Below are 25051 nucleotides of genomic sequence, written 5' to 3' on the forward strand. Positions count from 1 at the left end.
TGATGATGATGATGTTGATGATTCCAACAATGAATGACGAATGGTGGATGGGGTGTTGATAATGGAACTGGATGAGATAGAGGAATGGGATGGAATGGGGTTAATGGTGATAAAAGGAGATGAAGGGGACAAGATGGGGCGGTGGCAGTGGAATTGAATGGAGAGGGAATAAGGGTGATGTTAATGGTAATAATTGAGCGAGAAAATGATGGGGTAAATTAGAAATTTTATAAAAAATGAACACTTGACCAAATAAATTAATCTTTGACTAATGCTTGGATCATTTTGTCAAACGAAGTATACTTTTTAGGAGTCATTATTGTAAAGATTCTACAACGAACACTATGAAAGCTCTATCAAGAGAGTTAGAATAAAACAAGAACTCAGAACAGAGACGAAGAGTGCAATAATCTGCAATAACTTGCAGTAAAAGAAAAACTGAATTAATGTGAATGAAAAATACAATTGTTGCATACGTACTACTTAGCAACTACACATATACATATATGTAGCTAGAGTCCAACTAACTAAGCCTAACATAATTACAACAAATCAAAACTAACTTGAACCAATCAAGTTTGATTTTCTTGCTTTGTTGCTAAGCAATTCTACTATATATATGCATGTTTACTAACACCACCCTCAAGCAGATAGTTGGTTTAGGAACAACTCTCAGTTTAAACTTTAATCTTTCAAAGATAGTTGCTGTAAGAGGTTTAATTAGTAAATCTGCAACTTGATTAGTCCCTGGTTCATGAACAACATGGAGCAAATTCCTCTGGATTTTGTCACGAATTAATTGAACCTCAAGCTGAAAGTGTTTAGTTTTATCATGTAGAATAAAATTGACCATGAATAAAATAGTACTGAGATTATCATAGTAAATTGTAGGTGTAGTAGTAAGCTTCACATCCAATTCAACAGGAAAATTCTGCAACCATTCAATTTCTGCTTCACAAGATGCCAAGTTTCGAAACTTAGCTTCAGTAGAGGATATAGAAATAGTCGCTTGTTTCTCGCAAGACCATGAAATTAAATTACCACCAAGGTAAACACAATAGCCTGACACTGACCTACGATCTTCAAGGTCTACTGCCCAGTCTTAGTAAGAAAATCAATACAGCATCATGTCATCACTCTTGTGCAGAATCAGGCCATGATGCTTAGTGCCTTGCAAGTATCTAAGAACTCTCTTTGCTGCCTTCCAATGTGCCAACAAAGGACTATGCATAAACTGACTAATTTTACTCACTGCAAAGGATAGGTCTGGTCGTGTAATCAGTAAGTATTGTAAAGAGTCCACAACAGTTCTAAACAGCTTGGGATCTTCAATTTTTCAAAATCTATAGACAGTAATTGAAGAGAAGACACCATAGGAGAAGGCATAGTACTAGCTTGTCCCATTCCTAATTGGGACAATAAATTTATAACATATTTCTTTTGTGAAAGATGAATCTGTCCTTGTTCAGTTTTAGTAACTTCTATACCTACAAAGTAATTTAATTCTTCGAAATTCTTTATAGAAAAAATTGTATCCAATTTGTGTATCATGTTCTGAATAGCAGTAGCATTATTTCCTGTGATGATTATATCATCAACTTAACACAATATAAATGTGAACATTAGAATTCTTCATAATGAATAAGGATGTATAAGATTTTATATTGACAAAGCCAAAAGAGTGTAGAGTTGAACTAAGCTTGATAAACCACTCTCTTGGAGCTTGTTTCAAGCCATAGAAAAATTTGTCAAGTTTACAAACATAAGTATCATTGTTAATTTCAAAACCAATTGGTTGTTTTATGTAGATAAGTTGATGCAAGTCACCATTTAGGAAGACATTGTTAAAATCAAACTGCCTAATAACCTAGTTTCTAATTAGAGCTAAATTCGAAATTAGTCTGATTGTTGTTGGTCTAATTACAGGGCTAAACACCTGTTTGAAATCAAATCCCTCTTCCTAATGAAAATCTTGGGTCACTAACCTAGCTTTATGATTTTGAATTGTGGCATATGTAGGGTGTCTTTTAATGCAAAAACCCATTTGCAACATATTTCTTTGGTTCCTGGTGGTTTAGGAACTAAGTCCTTGTATGATTTCAAATTAGAGCTTAATATTCATCAGTCATGATCTTCTTCCAGTGAGAAATAGCTAGAGCTTTAATAGGATTCTTATGAGGTTTCTCTACTTCAGAACTAGAGAAAAGAATAGTAATGAAAAGTCTTGGTTTAAGAGAGCCTATTTTTGATCTAGTCATCATTGCATGAGTATTGTTGGGATTAGTAGTATTTATAGTGTTAGTAGCAATAGAAGAATTATTATGATTCACAGATTCTATTGTTAGTAGGCTACGTCTGATTTATTTGGGTATTCTGTACTTGTAAAATATCATGATTGTGACTAGTTGCAGGATTAGAAGTGATTAAAGGAAGATTTGTCATTTATTGATGCAGAAGTAATAAAAGTATTATGATTATTATGATTATGCAAAAGAAAATTAGAATTGATAGTAGATATAGAAGGTATAGAATAATTATCAGATTGATTATAAGGTAAAGTAGCAGATTGAGAATCGGATCTAATCATACCAAATAATTCATTATAGAAAAAAATATATTCATCAAACAAAATATTTTTAGTGATATGAATTTTGCCATTTGGAGACAGACATTTATACCCTTTGTAATTAGGAGTATAGCCTAGAAAGATACATTTGTGAGACTTGTAATCCAATTTTGATTGATTGCATGGTCTGAACAAAGGAAAATAGGCACTGCCAAACACTCTTAATGAAGTGCAGTCTGGTTTTTGATTAAACAACAACTCAAAAGGTGATTTGTTAGATAAAATAGGAGTTGGTAATTTATTAATCAAATAGGTAGCAGTGATCACTCTTAATGAAGCTATGCAATTCTTTGATTTTCTTGATTGAAGTCATTAGACTCTAGAGACTGTGCACCACTCTATATAAGCTAAGAATCTTTTTAATTAGATAATCTACGAGTATTTTTTTTTAAATCCGCAGTAATAAAGGATTTTCTCCGGGTTGATGACTAGTGAAGACCTAATTAGACTTTAAACTGAAGAAAAAATCTCTATCTTATGGGTGTAAAGTGTTTGACACCCATTGTTATTGACTTGTTGGTACTACTTGAGACCAATAGATTGGGCGGCTTCAGGTCGGAGGTTTTTTCGGTGATACGTACATGGCCTCTGACAAAGGAGGCACATGAAGGGGACAAAGCCAAAACGAAGTAGTTTTGAGTTCAGGGACTAATTTGTTTGTTTGTAGATGGAATAATTGACTACCACGTGTGCTAACTTAGACTTTCATGTTAATATTTTTCGTTTGTCATTAATCAAAAAATTAGGTCAGAAACTGATTTTTTTGCGAAAGTTAAACTTGAGAGAGGCTTTTGTGTATTTCAAAAGTTAGGGGAATTATTTTTGAACAAGAAAGTTCAACACAGTAAGTAGAGTAAGAACAAAAAAAAAATTACAAAAAAACTCGTCAACTATTTTTTGTACTCTTCCTTTTTATAGTGTACTCCTGATTTTGTACTCCTAATTTTGTACTCATGAAAACATTTTCAACCACTCCAATCTTATTAAAATTCTGTCAATCCAATTGTAAGATCACTAAGCGAAAGTCCACCAGTTGCATGTCTTCTTTTATTGATTCTTACTAAAGTTGGGAAAATTAAAGTATCCAATTTAAAAATTTTAGGAACTGATTTAGATAATTACTCTTAACAAAAATCAACTAGTATAATGTTTTTAAATTTTTAATAAATAATCTAGTTATTTTTAAGTAATATAAAATAATTTAATTATTTTATTTTTGTAATTAAAAATAATACTGTATAATAATTAATTTTAATATATAAAAAATATTTTTATACGTATTTATATATTTTATATTTATTTTAAAACAAAAGATTATACGTGTTATTTTTAAAATATTATATATTGAAATATATATATATATATATATATATATATATATATATATATATATTGATACGAGCTCTATGGGACAAACTGAGAACTGTCATATGCTAATTAGTCTAATTACAAGAGCAACAACTAAGAGAATAAAAGAAGGTTTTGCAAACATGGCTAAATCATGTGTTCAGGAGATGCATCAAGAATTGGGCAAGACAATGATTAATGATTATCAAAAGTCACACGTCTTACTATTTTATAAGATGCATTGAAGACTCTCATTAGTCAAGATGAATTAAAAAGAGACATCACTTTCTTAGAATTTATTCTATGTTTATTTTATTTTTTGTTATTTGTTTATTTTAGGCCTAATTATGATTTGGCCCATATTTTATTTTAGTGAACTTATGAGTTAGGAATTTAAATTTAAGAGGTATAAAAACCCTCTAAAATCTTGTAGCCATTTTTTTCCTTAATTTTATGAATGAAATTTTCTTTGAGTTTCTTTGAGAAACTTGGGTGTGAACAGGTGAGGTAGAGTGATTTCCTTAGCTGTTGCATCAGGAAATCAAATTGAGGTAGAGGAGTCCCTTTCTTTGATCTTTCATCTTATCTTGGTTTACGTTCCGTATCATTTGGTATCAGGTATTAGATTAATTTTCATTAGTCTACGTTCACCCTTTTTATGTTCTATATAAATTAAAAAAAATTCCAGCCACGGATAGTGACTTTATCCTTATGTCTTATTCTTTTCTTGTTGATTGACTTTTAATTCCTTTCCCTAGGATTATTTTCTTTCCCTAGCCAACACACCTTGAGTACAAAAAAAAAACAAAAAAAAAAGAGTACATACTTAAAAGTACATACTTTGAAGTTACATAGTAGCACTCAAGCAAAAAAAAAACATACACACACAAAAAAAAAGTGTTGTGTTCTTATAAAAAAACAAAGCAACAATCTCAAAAAAAAAATGCATTACATACGATATTATTATTATTCTTATTCTTATTTTTTTATTATTCTTATTTTTTGTCTTTTGTGTCTTTGTCCCTTTTTATTATTCTGTCCATCTTTTCCTCTTATTGTTGCGTCGATTTTTTTCTATCTTTTATTTTTATTTGAATTCTAAAGTGCAACAGTCAAAGAGATTCAAGAGTGGTAAAAGGCAAGAATGGTAAGTTCAATAGAGGGTAAAAGCCAATTTTGAGAATAAACACGAGTATCCATCTTTGAGTGAAACACGTGAGCGAGTGATTATGAGGTCCTTTTATAACATTTTTGTTACAGGTTCATTGTTATGGCAGCTCATTCCGAAGATACTTTAGTTGACATGGAGTTGATGCAAAGGGCCATTCAACACTTAACTAATCGCTTGACTGAATTGGAAGCATGGAAGTAAGAGGTGACACAGACACTATCCAAGATTACTAAACAAGGACCTTTCCGGAATCGGTGTCAGAATCATGTACCTTCTGATGATGACTCTGATGGGGTTATAACACCTCGACATAAAAGTCAAGATAGCAACATCAACGCCATCAAGATGCAAATACCACCATTCAAAGGGAGAAATGATCCTGAAGTTTATTTGGAGTGGGAACGTAAGGTAGAAAGAATTTTTGCTTGTCATAATTACTCTGAGGCAAAGAAGGTTCGTTTGGCAGCAGTTGCATTCTCTGACTATGCCTTGCTTTGGTGGGATGAACTAGTGAAGACACGACGGCAGAATGATGATCACCATATAGAGTCTTGGGATCTTATGAAGCGCCTCATGAAGAAACAATTTGTGCCTTCGTACTACTATAGGGAAGTGCATCAGAAGTTACATCGACTGACTCAAGGCTCTAAGTCCGTTGAAGACTACCATAAGGAAATGGAAATGCTTATGATTACTACCAACATAGAAGAGGACACTGAGGTTACTAAGGCACGATTTGTGGGTGGTTTGAATAGAGCAATTTCTGATGTGGTGGAGTTACATCATTATGTGGAGATGGAGGATTTGGTCAGTATGGCAATGAAGGTGGAGAGGCAACAACAAAAAAGAGCACCAAGAGGATTATCACATGCTAATCCAAAGTGGGAGTCTTGTAGTGTTGACACAACAAAGATTAAGGGTGTTGAATCTAATGCATTGCTTGATGCTACCAAGAAGAAAGGTAATTCTAACTCTTCTTCTGCTACTTCTAGACATCGAGATATTAAATGCTTCAAGTGTCATGGTATGGGTCATTATACTAGTGATTGCCCAAATAGGAGATTGATGGTTATTAGAGAAGATGATATTGTGTCTGATTCTGATCATGGTGATGACTCTGATCATAATAGCATGCCATCTTTGGAGAATTGTTCTGATGGTGATGTTGAGTATGTAGTTGGTAGCACAAATTGCGAATCACACTTTTCACAACGCGTACCACTGACCAGCAAGTGCACTGGGTCGTCCAAGTAATACCTTACGTGAGTAAGGGTCGAATCCCACGGAGATTGTTGGTTTGAAGCAATCTATGGTTATCTTGTAAATCTTAGTTAGGAAGTCAATTATGTTTATCAGTTGAATTATGAATAACCAGTAGAGCATAAATTAAAAGTTACTTGTTGTGCAGTAATGGAGAATATGTTGGAGTTTTGGAGATGCTTTGTCCTCTGAATCTCTGCTTTCCTCTGTCTTCTGATTCACGCACGCACGTCCTCCTATGGCAAGCTGTGTGTTGGTGGATCACCGTTGTCAATGGCTACCTTCCATCCTTCCAGTGAAAACTACGCTCACGCGCTCTGTCACAGCACGGCTAATCACCGGTTGGTTCTCGATCCGGTTGGAATAGGATTTACTATCCTTTTGCGTCTGTCACTAACGCCCAGCCTTCCGGAGTTTGAAGCTCGTCACAGTCATTCAATCATTGAATCCTACTCGGAATACCGCAGACAAGGTTTAGACTTTCCGGATTCTCATGAATGCCGCCATTAGTTCTAGCTTATACCACGGAGATTCTGATTTAAGAATCTAAGAGATACTCATTCAATCGTATATAGAACGGAGGTGGTTGTCAGGCACACGTTCATGATTTGAGGAAGGTGATGAGTGTCACGGATCATCACCTTCATGACAGTTAAGCGCGAATGAACATCTTAGATAGGAACAAGCGTGTTTGAATGGAAAACAGAAATACTTGCATTAATTCATCGAGACACAGCAGAGCTCCTCACCCCCAACAATGGGGTTTAGAGACTCATGCCGTCAGAGAATACAAAGTTTAGATCTGAAATGTCATGAGATACAAAATAAGTCTCTAAAAGTTGTTTAAATACTAAACCAGTAGCCTAGGGTTACAAAATATGAGTGGACTATGATGGATGATGCAGAGATCCACTTCTGGGGCCCACTTGGTGTGCTGGGGCCCACTTGGTGTGTGCTGGGGCTGAGACTTTAAGCAATTCACGTGCAGAGGCTATTTGTGGAGTTGAACGCCAGTTTTTGTGCCAGTTTGGGCGTTCAACTCCAGTTTTTGATCCTTTTCTGGCGCTGGACGCCAGATTTGGGCAGAAGGCTGGTGTTGAACGCCGGTTTACATCGTCAATTCTTGTGCAAAGTATAGACTATTATATATTGCTGGAAAGCCCTGGATGTCTACTTTCCAACGCAATTGGAAGCACGCCATTTCGAGTTCTGTAGCTCCAGAAAATCCACTTTGAGTGCAGAGAGGTCAGAATCCAACAGCATCAGCAGTCCTTTTTCAGCCTGAATCAGATTTTTGCTCAGCTCCTTCAATTTCAGCCAGAAAAATACCTGAAATTACAGAAAAACACACAACTCATAGTAAAGTCCAGAAACATGAATTTTTCCTAAAAACTACTGGAAATAAACTAAAAACTAACTAAAACATACTCAAAACTATATGAAATTATCCCCAAAAAGCGTATAAAATATCCGCTCATCAGTAGTCCATGGTGAATCTCTTGTTGTTAGACGTGCTTTGAATTTGCAGGTGAAAGAAGATAGTCTAGAGCAACGCCACAATCTTTTTCACACTAGATGCTTGGTGGGTGGAAAAGTGTGTAGTCTAATTATTGATGACGGGAGTTGGACTAATGTGGCTAGTACACTTATGGTGGAGAAATTGGGTTTGACATGTGTTCAACATCCTAAACTATATACGTTGCAGTGGTTGAATGACAGTGGAGAGATCAAGGTTGACAAACAGGTGACAATTGCATTCTCTGTTGGCAAGTATGTTGATGAGGCATTGTGTGATGTGGTGCCAATGCAAGCTTGTCATTTATTATTAGGGTGACCTTGGCAGTTCGACCGTCGAGCATTTCATGATGGTTACACGAATCGATTCTCCTTTGATTTTAATGGTCGCAAGATCACTCTTGCTCCTTTATCACCTAAGGAGGTTTACCTTGATCAGTTGAAGCTTCAACAGGATGCCAAGAGAAACATGGGATGTGAGATCACAGAAAAATTTGAGAGAAAAGAGGCTATGAGAGAAAAGAATATAGAAAAAGGCCCAAAGGTGAGTGAAAAGAAAGAAAAGAGTCCATGTCATGAGAGTAGTACAAATACAAAAAAAATTGAGAAAGTTAAGAGCAAATTGTGTTTCTTTGCAAAAGAGAGAGATTTAAAGAGTGCTTTAATAGGCAAGAAAGCTTTGTTTATGGTTCGGTTTAGGGATACTTTATTCTCTGACACTGACTTAACCCAAATTTGCCAAATAGCTTTGTCTCTTTGTTGCAGGAATTTGCCGATGTCTTCCCTACTGACGTACCACGTGGTTTGCCTCCATTACATGGGATTGAGCACCAAATTAATTTTATTCCTGGTGCTAGCATTCCTAATAGACTAGCTTATAGAAGTAATTCTGAAGAGGCAAAGGAGCTTCAAAGGCAAGTGGAGGAGTTATTAGCCAAAGGTCACATCCGGGAGAGTATGAGTCCATGTGCTGTACTAGTTTTGTTAGTTCCAAAGAAGGATGGTACTTGGCGAATGTGTGTGGATTATCGTGCAGTCAATAAAATTACGGTAAAGTATCGTTATCCTATCCCTAGGTTAGATGACATGCTTGATGAGTTATATGGTGTATGCATATTCACTAAAATTGATTTGAAAAGTGGGTATCATCAAATTAGAATGAAACCAGGGGATGAATGGAAGATTGCATTTAAAACAAAACATGGGTTATATGAGTGGTTAGTAATGCCTTTTGGGTTAACTAATGCCCCTAGTACTTTTATGCGTCTAATGAACCATGTTTTGCGAGACTTTTTGGGTAAATTTGTTGTTGTTTATTTTGATGATATTCTCATTTATAGCACTTGTTTGGATGACCACTTGTCACGTGTTTCAGCTGTATTGGAAGTGCTTTGAAAAGAAAAATTATATGCTAATCTTAAAAAGTGCACTTTTTGTATTGATCGAGTTATATTTCTTGGTTTTGTTGTGAGTGCGAGTGGAATTGAAATTGATGAGGAAAAGGTAAAGGCTATTCGTGAATGGCCAACGCCTAAGAATGCTTCTGAGGTACGAAGTTTTCATGGGTTAGCTGGGTTTTATAGAAGATTTGTAAAAAAATTTTCTACCATTGCTGCACCTCTCACAGAGGTTATAAAAAAGGATGTTGGATCTAAATGGGAAAGGGAACAAGACATTGCATTTCATACCCTAAAAGACTGTTTGTGTTCTACTCCTATTCTTGTTTTACCTAACTTTGATAAAATCTTTGAGATTGAATGTGATGCTTCTGAGATTAGTATAGGTGCTATTTTAATGCAGGAAAAATGAGCCATTGCCTTCTTCAGTGAAAAGTTGAATTTAGCTCAGCGTAAATATTCAACATATGACAAAGAATTATATGCTTTGGTTCGGGCTTTAGAGGTTTGGCAACCCTACCTCTTACCTAAGAAGTTTGTGATTCACACGGATCATGAATCTTTGAAGCACTTAAAAGGACAAGGTAAGCTTGATAAAAGACATGCTAAATGGGTGGAATTTATTGAAACATTTCCCTATGTGATTGCCTTTAAATAAGGTAAAGATAATGTCGTTGCTGATGCTTTATCTTGGAGGTATGCTTTGATTACTACACTTACCTCTAAGTTATTGGGATTTGAGTTTTTAAAGGAGTTGTATGTCACTGATTCTGACTTTTCTGCTATTTATGCCTCTTGTGAACATAGTGCATTTAACAAATTTTATAGACATGAAAGTTTTCTGTTTCGTGGTAATAGAATTTGTGTGCCTGCTTGTTCTACGAGGGACTTACTTGTTCTTGAATCACATAATGAAGGTTTGATGGGTCATTTTGGTGTGCATAAGACATTAGATGTGTTATCTGAAAATTTTTACTGGCCACGCATGCGTAGAGATGTTGAAAAATTTTGTGCTAAGTGTGTTGCATGTAAACAGGCTAAATCTAAGTCTTTACCACATGGTTTGTATGCCCCTTAACCTGTTCCTATGCATCCGTGGGTTGATATTTCTATGGATTTTGTTCTTGGTTTGCCTTGAACAAAAAAAGGTCGAGATAGCATTTTTGTTGTGGTAGACAGATTTAGTAAAATGGCTCATTTTATTGCATGCCATAAAACTGATGATGTAACAAATATTGTTGATCTGTTCTTTAGAGAGGTTGTGCGTTTGCATAGTATTCCCCAAACTATTGTTTCTAATCGTGACGTAAAATTTTTGAGTCATTTTTGGAAAGTTTTATAGGGTAAATTAGGCACAAAATTATTATACTCTACTACTTGTCATCTGATGCGTGAGCATCTTCCCTATCTTTTCCTAGTGAATTTGCATTTAATTTGTTGAGTTTAATCAAGAATAATTATCTTTTAGCCACTATGGATGTTACTTTGAGTCGTATGCAATTCTGTTTATTTTAGGTAGCATTTGGCTGGATTTGATGGAGTTTCCGTAGAAAAAAAGAAGAAGGCGAATGATGCTGTCAACCCTGACCTCTCTGTACTCAAACCTGAATAACTTGAGCTACAGAGGTCCAATGAACGTGATTTCAGTGGCGTTGGAAAGCTAACTTCTAGAGCTTTCCAACATATATAATAGTCCATACTTCTTCTCCAACCACGCTGCCAAGGCTGCGCCTAACTTGAGATTTTTCAAGTTAGGCGCAAAACATTAATAAGCATGCATAAGGATTAGGCCTCCATCAAGTAAGGCGCAGCTCGTCACCAAGTTAGGCGTGGATCCTGCGAAGCAAGTGGTCCCCACCCATCAATTGAAGACGTGCTGATTGCTATAATTAATTCTGATTTAAAACTTTAATTTTTATTTTAAAATAGGAAAAGATATTATGCTAGTTTTAGAAATTTGAATTTTAAATTTATTAGGATTAGATATAAAAGGATCCCAATTAGTTAACAGGGGGATTCGAACACAACATTATTCCAATTCATACTTTACAATCCTAGTTTTCTACTCTGAACCATGAGCAACTAATCCTCCATTGTTAAGGTTAGGAGCTCTGTCTATTTCTATGGATTAATTTTATTGCTTTTTCTCTTTTAATTCATGTATGGATTTATAATTTAAGGATTGTTTTCGCTATTTATCTTATGAATTTGGGTGGAACGGAAGTATGACCCTCTTTCTATTTGAGTTTTTGTATAACTTGGAAAAACTCTTTACTTGAACAACAGCTTGAAAACATACTCTCCTAAATTTTAATTATCTGGATTTAACGGGATACGTGACATATAATTCTTTTATTTTTGGGTAATTAGAGTTTTTGTGGCATATAAACTGTAATTTGATCATGCAGCTTCTAATTGAAATTAATTGACCAAGGAATTGGCAGTTAATGAATTTTAGAGGAGACTAGAAAGGTCTAAGGAATTAGGGTCTAGTCACATATAGTTTGCCATAAATTAAATCCTACATAATTAAAATAGTTAGTAAGAAAAGTTAATCCGGAAAAATAGATAACTCTGAAACCTTAACTGTTTTTCCATATATATTTCACAGCTCATTTACTGCTTGCTTTCTGAAATTCTTAATTACTTTTTAATGCTCTTTGAATATTCAAACACTCTTTTTTGTTTGTCTAACTAAGCCAATCAATCAATGATTGTTGCTTAATCCATCAATTCTCGTGGGATCGACCCTCACTCACCTGAGGTATTACTTGGTACGACCCGGTGCACTTACCGGTTAGTTTGTGGTTATAAATTACCGCACCATCATCCTCAAACTGATGGTCAAACTGAAGTAGTAAATAGAACACTAGGGACCTTATTACGTGCTGTTGTTGTTGGTAAGAATTTGAAAACTTGGGAAGATTGTTTACCTTTTATTGAGTTTGCTTATAATAGAACTATTCATTCTTCTACTGGTTTTCTCCTTTTGAACTTGTTTATGGTTTTAATCCTTTAACTGTTTTGGACTTATTACCTTTGCCTTTGAGTGATATTGTTAGCTTGGATGCAGAAGATAAAGCTGAAAAGGTTAAAGCAATGCACTTGAAAGCACGTGAATCGCTTGAACAGAAAAATAAGTTGATAGTCCAACGGGTGAATAAAGGTCGAAGACAACTTATCTTTGAACCTGGCGATTGCGTATGGGTTCATTTGAGAAAGGAGAGATTTCCTACTCAAAGAAAATCCAAGTTAGACCCTAGGAGTGATGGTCCATTTCAAGTGCTCGAAAGGGTCAATAACAATGCTTACAAGATTGACCTTCCATGTGAGTATAATGTATCAACTACTTTTAATGTCTCTGACCTATCTCCTTTTGCTTGTGATGCAGATTCGAGGACGAATCTTTTTTAGGAGGGAGGGAATGATACGAGCCCTATGGGACAAACTGAGAACTGTCATATGCCAATTGGTCAAATTACAAGAGCAACAACTAAGAGAATAAAAGAAGGTTTTGCAAACATGGCTAAATCATGTGTTCAGGAGATGCATCAAGAATTGGGCAAGACAATGATTAATGATTATCAAAAGTCACACGTCTTACTATTTTACAAGATGCATTGAAAACTCTCATTAGTCAAAATGAATTAAAAGAGACATCACTTTCTTAGAATTTATTCTATGTTTATTTTATTTTTTGTTATTTGTTTGTTTTAGGCCCAATTATGATTTGGCCCATATTTTATTCTAGTGAACTTATGAGTTATGGATTTAAATTTAAGAGGTATAAAAACTCTCTAAAACCTGGTAGCCATTTTTTTTTCCTTAATTTTATGAATGAAATTTTCTTTGAGTTTTTTTGAGAAACTTGGGTGTGAACAGGTGAGGTAGAATGATTCTCTTAGCTGTTGCATCAGAAAATCAAATTGAGGTAGAGGAGTCCCTTTCTTTGATCTTCCATCTTATCCTGGCTTACGTTCCGTATCATATATATTAATATATTTTATATTTAATAAAATTTAATAATTTATAAAAAATAATAGCACACAAAATTATTGGGGTCGATTTTTTTCTGGCTTAAGGTAAAGTCACCTGAGAATTTAAAAGATAAAAGTCACACTTACGAAGCATTTGAAAATTAGTTTGCGTTTCTCATTAGGCAAAGTCAGTGCATTCTTACTTAATTGGAAATTTGGAATTCTGATATTTTGCTAATGTATGAATGTAAGATACGTTTGACTTTTTCATTTGGATCGTTTATAAGACATCTTCGGGTCAAACATGTTACAATTGAATAGTGACATGAAACATTAATCTTGGTGGGCACAACATATTCGATGCAAGTGCACTACTATCTTACAAGTGGCCTAATTTCTGATATGATTAACAAAACAAAAATATAAAAAAGAAAAAACCCTTTCCCTTTGGTTTTGATGTTTAATTTAGAGAAATTACGGAGGCTAAACGGTAAAAGTGTAAAACACAAAGCTCTTTAAATAGGAATAGATTCTTTTTTTTTTCTTTTTTTTTTTTTTGTAAAATATGATTTCTTAGACTCTTCCCATACATTCTTTAAGTTGAACAAGAAAATATATAATTAAAGATGTTAAATAATAAAAGATCACGTTTTATAAAAAAATTTAAAAAATTATTTTTAATTATATTTAACGTTCTACTTTAAGGCAAATAGTAGCCATAACACTCGTGGAAATTGGAGGAATCAAGAAATGGGTAATATATGAAAAAAAATCTCAATTAAATAAAGGGTCATGTTAAATAATAATAATAATAATAAGGTTATTATTATGATGTATTTCAAAACTATTAAGAACCCAAGCAAGAGTGGATTTTGGCCAATCTCCAGTTTATTGAGGATTTGGAAAGGACAAAGACACATCCACAAAAGTTGGCAGCTTCATCACCAAACGCAAAGAAGCTTCCATTTTTGAATCTCAAACGGCCTTTTTTCTCCGTACATCAAACATTTCTGGGGTTCGTTGATCCCCAAATCGTCTAATTTGACTTTTCGCCTCCTTTTTCATCTAATTCTCTGCTATTTGAACGATTACTGGTGTGACCCGTGATGGGTCATTCCCTTTGATCATTAACACAAACGGGTTTTTGAAAAGGGGAAATTTTTATCTTGATTTGTTGTACTTCTTGTTGCCCTTGTTCACTGCAAACAAGTACGAACGCTCCTTGTTGAAGCCACAGTTGGGTCACAAAAGATGAATGCTTCTACAGATGATGAACACGACGTGGAAAATGGCAAGTTTATAAGAAGTAATAGGGGAGTTAAACTCAGCAATCAAGCTTTGTTGTCTGGAATTGCTTATTGCCTTTCTTCATGCGGCATGATATTGGTTAACAAGTTTGTGCTTTCAAGCTACAATTTTAATGCAGGGATATCCTTGATGTTGTATCAGGTAATTGGTTTCCCCTTGATGTTTTCCTCTTTTTATGTATTATTTTTGTTTCTTGTATAGTTTGATGAGGTAATTGGTGATGTTTGTTTGGATGCAGAATTTCATTTCGGTGGTTATTGTTGCTACACTTAGCCTTCTTGGTTTAGTCTCAACTGAACCTTTGACATGGAAATTGATCAAAGTATGGTTGCCTGTGAATGTTATATTTGTTGGAATGCTTGTTACAAGCATGTTTAGGTATGTAGTCTTCAGTTTTCTTTGCTACTGTAAATTTATAGTACTTTCCTTCCCTCCTTCATTGGAATATATTGATCTTTTTCCAATATAGTGACTGGTTTTTCTACCAAGCAATGTTTCGTTTATATGTCTTTTCAAATTATTATTATTTTATTATTATTAGATATGGGGAATTTCATTGAAAGTTTGGTTGCATCAATTGTAGAGAAGACAGTAGAATCTCCCCTTTAGGTGATTTCGGCACGTGTGACGGACACTCGAACAGTCCTTGTAAGGAGAATAGAATCATTGATCAGATAGAGAATACTTCAATAATTAGACATGAGGGAGAACAAGAAAACCATAGGAAAAATTATCAGATTTAATTGTTAGTGAGTTAAATGTTAGTATGGTTTATGATCTGTGGGATCACTTGAACTATGTAGTCTACCTTACCTAATGGGAGTAGGCTTGGTTGTTTTATTTTGCCGAATAAGCTCGGAGAAATTTTGTTTGAATGAGTAAAGCAATATAGTCATGAAATGAAAATAGTGCAAGGAAAATTTTGTTCTTATCCGGAGATTCTCAAAATCATAAAGGATGCTAACTTTTTGTTGTGAAATATGTAATCTAGATTACATATTGAGGTTGCAACAGAGTCTCTCTTGCTTAGTAGCATTGTTTTGCTTATCATGATTTGTTTATGTGCAGTTTGAAATACATTAATGTAGCCATGGTGACAGTCCTGAAGAATGTTACTAATGTTATAACTGCACTTGGTGAGATGTACTTGTTCAATAAGCAACATGACAACAGAGTCTGGACTGCCCTTTTTTTAATGGTATGTTTGCATGCATCTCCCACAACCATTATTATTGCCGATATCTTCTCCGTTCAAATTGTCAAACGATGTAATCACTATAATAGGAGATAATTTTTTTAATCAGAACAAAAATAGTGATCAGTCTGATTAGCACTTGGTGCCTCTTTCTTCAACGTGATTCCCTTTCCTCTTGCAGATCATTTCAGCAGTGACTGGGGGGATTACTGATCTCTCTTTCAACGCAACTGGCTATGCTTGGCAGACATTAAACTGTTTCTTAACAGCATCATATTCTGTGAGTATTTCATTTTGTGAATTCAACTTCACCATTGTAATCTTCCTTGTTTTCATGCAACCTCAAGGTCACAGGATCAAGCTGTGAAATCAGCCACTAATGCTTGTAATAGATTAGGCTGCCTATATTTTAAATTTTTTTTTTAATGTGTTTTGATATGGTATACTTCAGTGTAGGTGAAGTGAAGTAACCAATTTATGCAATCAAACCTTTTCTGTTCAAAAGCAAACCATTTTTCAACTATCCCTTCTTGCATTGGAAAGATTTCCTGATTTTTAAGGGTCATTTGGTTCTCCTTTTAACAGGGGAGCTTTTAAAAGAATCATTTAGAATTTTCTCATGAATAAATGTAGATAGCGCCGATTGTTGGCTTAGTCAACTTTGCTGATTATTTGGTTGTTTTTTATTTTATTGCTGCAGCTGACCCTACGAAGGGTCATGGATACAGCAAAGCAAGTTACTAAATCTGGAGACTTAAATGAATTCTCGATGGTCTTGTTGAACAACACCCTTTCAATGCCTTTGGGAATTTTCCTGATTTTGGTTTTCAATGAGGTGGATTATCTCTTAACAACGTGAGTTTTTCTCCTATTTTTTCTCTTATCTTTGCATGACTCGAAACTATTGTATCGCATCCTAAGTTTTCGTTCGCTTTGTGTTTGTGTTGTGTTTCTTTATACAAATACACATATCTGCAATCTGAATCTCCGGAAGGTGCTTTATACGGTGCTATTTTTCTGCATATCTTATTAAATTTTTGGTATTTCAATTGACAGGCCACTTCTGAGATTACCTAGCTTTTGGCTGGTGATGACCTTAAGCGGCTTTTTGGGTCTAGGAATTAGCTTCTCATCCATGTGGTTTCTTCATCAGACAGGGGCTACGACTTACAGGTTTTATATTTCGTTTTAGTTTCGCTGCCGACAAGCCATAAAGTCAACTGTAGTACTCTCTTGAAAAATAAAAGAATAAAAGACAAACTCAACTTGTTAAAATTTAAAACTCAGACTGGTTAGGAATAATTGTGAAACAGTAGTTTGTTGTTGTCTAGATTTGAATCCTTAATGCCAGAAGTGTGTCTGTTTTAATTGATTGGAGCTGTTAGTATGTTGACGTAACTAATTGGCGGTATGCCATTTGCAGCCTTGTAGGTTCGTTGAATAAGATCCCACTTTCAGTTGCAGGCATCCTTCTGTTTCATGTTCCAACTAGTTTGCAGAATTCTGCTAGCATTTTCTTTGGTTAGTTCTTTGTTTACATTTGCATTATTATTATGATAGTTCTGTATTTTGTTTTGTTTCGCTGCTGAAATGTGTGTGGAATTCGTAGGTCTTTTGGCTGGAGTGTTTTTTGCGAGGGCCAAAATCCGGGAGAGATCGCAATCCTGAGAAAAGGTAGAACCATAGAATCCTATAGTTAAGTTTGTACTAGAAGGAAGCATTCATTCCCCAGTTATAGAATTTGATTTTTTGGGTGAAGTTGGAAGTTCAATCCATGTATAGCTGTGAGGTTTTGTCAAAGAGTTGATGGTGTTGGAGAAAAAGCTACTCGGCGGCGTTGGATGGTTCATCATCACTGCCATTCCATCAAGGATTTGTGGATGGAGAAGCTTTGGGAAAAGAGAAAAAAAAGGAAATAAAAAATGTGACTAACCTTTCTGAGTTTGATTGATTCTTGTACCATAAAGAACTTCCATTGTATCCTTGTATTATCACGTTACGATTTGTTTGATATGATTGAAAATTCTCAGGGAAATCAAAAGGTGGTTAATATTTCATTCGTTTGAACTTTCTCTCCTTTTTTCGTTCTTGTTAATGTGACACATTGTTATTCTACTACTATATCATTTACCTTTTTCCATTTATCTGGCTATTTATAATAGAGTGAATACCCCATCCGGCCCTGACAATTATCTCGAAAGGACAACGAGGTCCCCAGGAAAAAAAAAACACCCAATCCGGCCCCTGATAATTTTTTTTGGGACTGATTAGCCCTTGTGCCAAAAAAAATAATATTGATTTTTTTTTTGACACAGGGACCTCGTTGTCCTTTCGAGGTAATTGTCAGGGGCCGGGTTGGATTTTTTTTTTGTCAGGGGCCGAATTGGGGTTTTTTTTTGTCAGGGGCCTCATTGTCTTTCGAGGTAATTGTCAGAGACTGATTTGGGTTTTTCTCTTATAATATATTAATAGAAAAATTGAGTATGTTTCACAGTTATCTTCAAAAAACATGGTGGATTGAAACATCTAATATTATTACACAACTTTTTTCCTAGATAACAGTATTATTTTTCATGGATTTGGCTATGGTGGTGAGAGTATAAGTGGTTCTTAAAGGATATTTTAAAATGATTTAAATGTGTGGTTGTTGTGCAATCGTACAAGTTAGTTTGTGAATTTATATTCTCACCCAAAGTTTATAATAATTACAAAGAGGCCTGAATCATTAATGAAATTTTCTTTATTTGGATGCAATTAGGGATAGATTAGGTGTTTAGACTTTTTACAACTTGAGCCTTTAATAGACATTCCTATAAAAGAACTAACATTTTCAGTTCTATATATAAAACTAATATTGGACATCAGTAAAAAAAATTATTACATTAATAGTTTATGAATTAAAACTCACAAAGCAAGGTGTAAACAAGAAAAAAAAATCACAAGCAAAGTGTCAACAACAACAACAACGACAACAAGAAGAAGAAGTTATATACATTATTTCAACAAAATATTAATTTCAGCCAAAAAATATAACAATTATTTAATGGACATGTTTTAGGATTCATTATGTTTATTTGTATTATAGACAAATTTGAATGTAATTTTAAAAAGATTAATAATAATAATAATAATAATAATAATAATAATAATAATAATAATCCTTTATTATATACATTATTTCAACAAAGTATTAATTTCAGCCAAAAAATATAACAATTATTTAATAGACATGTTTTTGGATTCATTATGTTTATTTGTATTATAGACAAATTTGAATGTAATTTTAAAAAGATTAATATATTTTCTTTTAATTTTGAAGTGAATAAAATTAGATTGTGAATAATATATGTATAGTTTTATTTGTCCTCAATTACTATATTAATCTAATGGTGATATTATATAACAAAAGGCATTTTGGTAATTAAGTTTAATTAAATTAGTCTAATAGTTTAGCTGCGTTTAGTTTTGAAAACAGGATAAGACAAGACATTGAGAATAAAACATAAAAGACAGAGACACAAAAATTAGTATTCTTGTATTTTATTTGGTAATAAACTAGAACAAATTATAAAAGACAGGATAAGACAAGACATTGAGAATAAGACACAAAAGACAGAGACACAAAAATTAGTGTTCTTATATTTTATTTAGTGATAAATTATAACAAATTATAAAAGTTTAAATTATTCTCATTTTTTCATTTAAAAATTTGGAAAGAAAAATATAATAATAAAAAATATAATTATAAAAAATTAACAAGTATAATAAAAAAAATGAAAAATAAGTTGTGTCTCTTGTTAGAGTGTCTTTGTGTCATCTTATTAGGATGGACACAAAATACACTAATTCAGTATTTTTGGAAACAATATCTCTATTCATATCTCATCTGTCAAATACAATTTTGTGTCTGTGTCCTTATTGCAGTGTCATGTATCTGTTGACAAATACAACCTTAAAAATTGATAAAAAAAGGTTTAGTTGAAGTAAAAAAAAAAAAAAAAAAAAAGAGAAAAACAAGAGGTATAAGAAGAAAAAGAAACTTGATTAGAGTTGATTACAAAAATAATTTGTTCACCTGATATTTTTTATAAAATCAAAAGGTTTAATTTTTTCATTTTTAAATATATTAAAAATTTAAATGCTAGATTATATTTACTTAATTAATAGAATTGTACAGATAATAATTAGATCAATTAAATAATAATACTATATTTTTATTATTTGTTTTACTTATGGCATATGTAGTTACTAAAATTTGTGTGCTCATCTACTTATGACTTATCAATATATAAACTACACTATTTATAAATAATGGTTTCAAATTTAATATTTACTTTTGTTAATAATTTTGTCAGAAGATTTAAATTAATTATATATTTTCTTGTGCTAATAAAATAAAGCAAAAAACAATTACTAATTTTCTTTTTTTGTCAACATAAAAATAAGTTAATTTTAATTCACTGTTAGTATAAAAGCAGTTTTACACATATATTCAGATATATAACGTTATATCAACTAAAATAACTTAATTTTACTTTGACTACGTGAATAGTCTTTTAAAACAAATAACAAACATGATTAGACTACTGTATAAAATATTTTACACTATTAATATATCAAGAATAAATTCTATAAAAAGATAAAGGCATAAATAATTATTTTTACTTAAACTCAATATGTATATTATTTTTTATCAATTGATTTTATTAAATTCGTGTTTATTACAGACAATTTTAGATTTTATTTTTTTACTAAATTCAAGGTCTTGAAATTTAAATTCATCTACTCTATTACCATCGTTAAAAGTAGTTTTCACATTTTTGTACACCTTAAAATTACTTTCCCTAATTCTATTTTCACCTCCTATTACACTATATTAATTTTTTCGCCATAGACAAACACATGATTTAATATGTGTCTATTATTTTATGATACCTTTACTAAAATAAATATACTAAAAAATATTTTTCAATAGTTAAATTTAGTTGTTTAAATTTACAGTATAATAACAATTTGATTAATATTTAAGATTTAGAATTTAGGATTTAGGATTTAGAGGTGAGAGAATAGAGATAACAGTTGAAGGTTACGATTTAGGGTATAAAGTTTATGGTATAGGATTTCAGATTTATAGTTTAAAATTTAAGGTCCAAGGTTTAGAGTATTGAAAATGATAGTTTAGGGTTTTAGGGTTTACAATTTAGAATTTAAACGTTTAGGATTTATGTATTTAAAAAAAGGATTACATGAATATACATTTTTAATTAATCAATTCTAACAAATTTTTTTTATATATTTTTGTAACATAGAGTAAATAAGAGTAAATACAAGCATAATAAATAATCAATGTATAATAAATACAAGCATAATAAATACAAGCATGATATTTTGGTGAATAAAATATATAAAATATAATCGTTTTAAAGAATTTACTTAATATGTTATAATTTTATTATCATAAGAAAAATAAATAAATTTTAAAATAATTTATTTTCATGTATGTACTATAATATATAAAGATTTTTTTAACATCTAATTAGATGTTAATGTCATTATAAATATTTAAATATTTGTATATTATAATTAGTATTTAAGGTTTAAGATTTATAGCTAAGAGTTTAGGATTTATGGTTGAGTATCGTGTCTAGAAATTAGGGTTTAGGATTTATGTCTTAGGGTTTAGAGTTTGGAATTTATAGTGTAAGGCCCACATCGGTTGGAGAGGGGAACGAAGCATGCCTTATAAGGGTGTGGATACCTCTCCCTAGCATGACGCGTTTTGACAAGTGAGTGTGGGGGGTTTCGGCTAGCATCCCTATCGTCAAAGGCAAAACCGTGAGGCCTTGTGTGCCAAAGCAGATAATATCGTGCTAGCGGGTGGTCTGGGCTGTTACAGATGGTATCAGAGCCGGAACCCGGATCGATGTGCCAGCAAGGGCGCTGGGCTCCCTTAGGGGGGTGGATTGTAAGGCCCACATCGGTTGGAGAGAGGAACGAAGCATGCCTTATAAGGGTGTGGATACCTCTCCCTAGCATGACGCGTTTTGACGAGTGAGTGTGGGGGGTTTCGGCTAGCATCCCTATCGTCAAAGGCAAAACCGTGAGGCCTTGTGTGCCAAAGCGGATAATATCATGCTAGCGGGTTGTCTGGGCTGTTACAAGGAGTTGGGGTTTTCTCCAAGATCGATTTGTGATCTGGTTATCACCAGATAAAGGTGAGGGGTGAGGATATCCCTAAGATCGCTTTCAGGACTCGTTATGGTCATTACGAGTACACTGTAATGTCCTTTGGGTTGACGAACGCTCCTGCAGTATTCATGGATTACATGAATAGAGTGTTCTGTCCGTTTTTGGATAAATTCGTTGTTATCTTCATTGACGACATACTGATTTACTCCAAGACTGAAGAAGAGCATGCAGAACACCTGAGGACCGTGTTGCAGATTCTAAAGAAGAAGAAACTCTATGCGAAACTGTCTAAGTGTGAGTTTTGGAAGAGTGAGGTGAAGTTTTTGGGTCACGTGGTGAGTAAGAAGGGAATAGCCGTAGATCCAACTAAGGTGGAGGTTGTGATGGATTGGAGGCAACCAACCACAGTAACCGAGATAAGGAGTTTTCTGGGTTTAGCTGGCTATTATCGAAGGTTCATCAAGGGCTTTTCGCAATTAGCTTTTCCGTTGACAAAGTTAACCCGCAAAGACACTCCATTTGTTTGGACTCCTGAGTGCGAGGAGAGCTTTCAGGCATTGAAGAAAAAGTTGACCACTGCACCTGTGTTAGTGTTACCTGAGCCGAACGAGCCTTTTGAGGTGTACTGTGATGCCTCGCTAAAGGGTCTAGGATGTGTGCTGATGCAGCATCATAATGTGGTGGCGTATGCCTCACAACAGTTGAGACCTCATGAAGTTAGTTACCCTACGCACGATTTGGAACTCGCTGCGGTCGTGTTTGCCTTGAAGGTGTGGAGGCATTATCTCTATGGGGTTAAGTTCCAAGTCTTCTCCGATCATAAGAGCTTGAAATATCTCTTTGATCAGAAAGAGCTTAATATGAGGCAAAGGAGGTGGATGAAATTATTGAAGGACTACAACTTTGAGTTGAATTACCATCCGGGAAAGGCAAATGTAGTGGCGGATGCGTTAAGTCGGAAGTCGTTATATGCGGCTTGGATGATGCTTCAAGAGGAGAAGTTGCTCAAGGGATTCGAGAGTCTAAAAGTTGGTGCTCGAGAAGTATCTGGAACCTTGTGTTTGAGCCGATTAGAAATCTCGAGTGATTTTAAGTCCGAGCTCCTAAAGGCTCATGAAAATGATGAAGCGTTATGGAAGGTGTTAACGGCTATCGAGCAAGGAAAAGAGTGGAGAGTGTCGGAAGAAAAAGATGGGTTATGGAGATTCAAGGGTAGGATCATTGTGCCGGATGTTGGCACTTTGAGGCAAGATATCTTAAAGGAGGCACACAGAAGCGGATTCTCCATTCACCCGGGAAGTACTAAGATGTACCATGATTTAAAGGCGATGTTTTGGTGGCCAGGTATGAAGAATGATGTGGCGGAATATGTTTCAAAGTGCTTAACTTGCCAAAAGGTAAAGATTGAACATCAAAGACCTTCTGGGATGTTGCAACCTTTAGAGGTTCCGCAATGGAAGTGGGAAAGCATTGCAATGGACTTTGTGTCGGGATTGCCAAGGGCTAGGACTGGTTTTGACGCTATCTGGGTGATTGTGGACCGACTGACGAAATCAGCTCACTTTTTACCCATTCGGATGACTTACACCCTTGAGGGTCTAGCTCGGTTATACATAAATGAGATTATGAGACTCCATGGTGTACCTACTACTATAATCTTTGATAGAGATCCTCGTTTCACTTCGAGGTTCTGGGGTGCATTTCAGAAAGCTTTTGGAACCCGATTAAGCTTGAGTACAACTTACCATCCTCAAACAGATGGTCAATCTGAGAGGACGATCCAAATCCTAGAGGATATGTTGAGAGCTTGTGTTTTGGACCAACCGGCGAGTTGGGATCGGTATATGCCGTTAGTGGAGTTTGCATACAATAATAGTTACCATGCGAGCATCGGAATGGCTCCATATGAGGCATTGTATGGGAGGAAATGTCAATCCCCGCTATGTTGGTATGAAGCTGGAGAGAAAGGCTTGTTGGGGCCGGAAATGATAGCTGAGACCACTGAACAAGTTAAGAAAATCCGAGATAGGATGCTTACGGCGCAGAGTCGCCAGAAGTGTTACGCTGATCAGAGGCGGAAGCCCTTAGAATTTGAGGAAGGAGATCATGTTTTCCTTAAGGTTACTCCAACCACAGGAGTAGGTAGGGCGATTAAAGCGAAGAAGTTAAATCCTCGATACATTGGTCCATTTCAGATCCTGGAGAGGATTGGACCGGTGGCGTATCGGATGGCTCTACCACCTCATCTTTCGAACCTGCACGATGTGATTCACGTGTCACAGCTTCAGAAATACACTCCTGATGCTAGCCATGTGTTAGAACCTGAATCGGTTCAGTTAAGAGAAGATTTGACGCTTCTAGTGGCTCCAGTTAGAATTGATGATACTAGTATCAAACGGTTGCGTGGAAAAGAGGTTTCATTGGTCAAAGTGGCATAGAGTCGAGGTGGTGTTGAGGAACACACTTGGGAACTTGAATCGGAGATGCGAACGGATTATCCGCACTTATTCTCAGGTAATTGGATTTGAATTTTGTGGACAAAATTCCCAATTAGGTGGGTAGGATGTAAGACTCGGTTAATTAACGAATAATTAACCCATAAATGAGAATTTATTCTAGAAAGCCAAAAATGTTATTTTTATGGCTTAATACGATAGAGAAGATTGAGACGAGAATTTCGGTACCAATTTTATAGAAATTGGACCAAGATTGGACCGAATGGGCCAAACTGGTCCAACCGGACCCAAAGTGGGCCCTTGGACCAACATAACTAAACCCTAAAATACTCATTTCAGCACTCTCTCTCCTCATTTGAGACACTAAACACGCTGAAATGGAGGCCATGGAGGGAAGAACACTCTCTCAAGTTCTTTCTCTCATTTGATCTTCAAACCACCATAACTTTTGATCTAGAGCTCCGATTGCCGCACTGTTTGTGGCCACGCGTTCACCGCGGAGAGCTCTACAAAACCCATACAATCAATCTTGAGATAAGCCACGTTTTGCTCTTCGAAATTCCAGCCCTTGTTTTCGAGTTTCATGGGTGAAATGTTGAGATTTTGGGTT

General features: G+C 34.6%; 2 protein-coding genes across 3 annotated transcripts; both read left to right on the top strand.

Moving 5' to 3' along the window:
* Positions 1–5489: 5489 nt before the first annotated feature.
* Positions 5490–10394, top strand: LOC112786168 (uncharacterized). Its single transcript, XM_025829575.1, has 6 exons — positions 5490–6320; positions 7933–8148; positions 8248–8463; positions 8685–9136; positions 9746–9900; positions 9976–10394. Exons 1-6 carry the CDS (start codon positions 5490–5492, stop codon positions 10392–10394), a joined length of 2289 nt encoding a protein of 762 aa, XP_025685360.1.
* Positions 10395–14020: 3626 nt separating this feature from the next.
* LOC112784452 (GDP-mannose transporter GONST1) lies at positions 14021–17853 on the top strand. 2 transcript variants are annotated; one of them, XM_025827655.3, is made up of 9 exons: positions 14021–14742; positions 14840–14979; positions 15670–15799; positions 15978–16076; positions 16497–16651; positions 16853–16969; positions 17220–17317; positions 17406–17470; positions 17556–17853. In XM_025827655.3, exons 1-8 carry the CDS (start codon positions 14545–14547, stop codon positions 17462–17464), a joined length of 996 nt encoding a protein of 331 aa, XP_025683440.1. In that variant the 5' UTR covers positions 14021–14544; the 3' UTR covers positions 17465–17470; positions 17556–17853. The 2 variants fall into 2 exon arrangements, with proteins under 2 accessions (XP_025683440.1, XP_025683439.1); XM_025827654.3 differs by having other exon boundaries at positions 17406–17853.
* Positions 17854–25051: the final 7198 nt, after the last annotated feature.

Source organism: Arachis hypogaea, chromosome 20 (genome assembly GCF_003086295.3).
Source record: "Arachis hypogaea cultivar Tifrunner chromosome 20, arahy.Tifrunner.gnm2.J5K5, whole genome shotgun sequence".
Lineage (NCBI taxonomy): Eukaryota > Viridiplantae > Streptophyta > Magnoliopsida > Fabales > Fabaceae > Arachis > Arachis hypogaea.

Bases quoted from the DNA above. Each gene is read 5' to 3' on its own strand.
- LOC112786168 (XM_025829575.1), top strand. From the start codon at position 5,490: ATGCAAATACCACCATTCAAAGGGAGAAATGATCCTGAAGTTTATTTG. The intron at 8,149-8,247 runs GTGACAATTGCA...TGACCTTGGCAG, and splicing joins AGATCAAGGTTGACAAACAG to TTCGACCGTCGAGCATTTCA. The intron at 9,137-9,745 runs GTTAGTAATGCC...TGCCTTCTTCAG, and splicing joins AAACATGGGTTATATGAGTG to TGAAAAGTTGAATTTAGCTC.
- LOC112784452 (XM_025827654.3), top strand. From the start codon at position 14,545: ATGAATGCTTCTACAGATGATGAACACGACGTGGAAAATGGCAAGTTT. The intron at 16,970-17,219 runs GTTTTATATTTC...TGCCATTTGCAG, and splicing joins ACAGGGGCTACGACTTACAG to CCTTGTAGGTTCGTTGAATA. The intron at 17,318-17,405 runs GTTAGTTCTTTG...TGGAATTCGTAG, and splicing joins TTCTGCTAGCATTTTCTTTG to GTCTTTTGGCTGGAGTGTTT.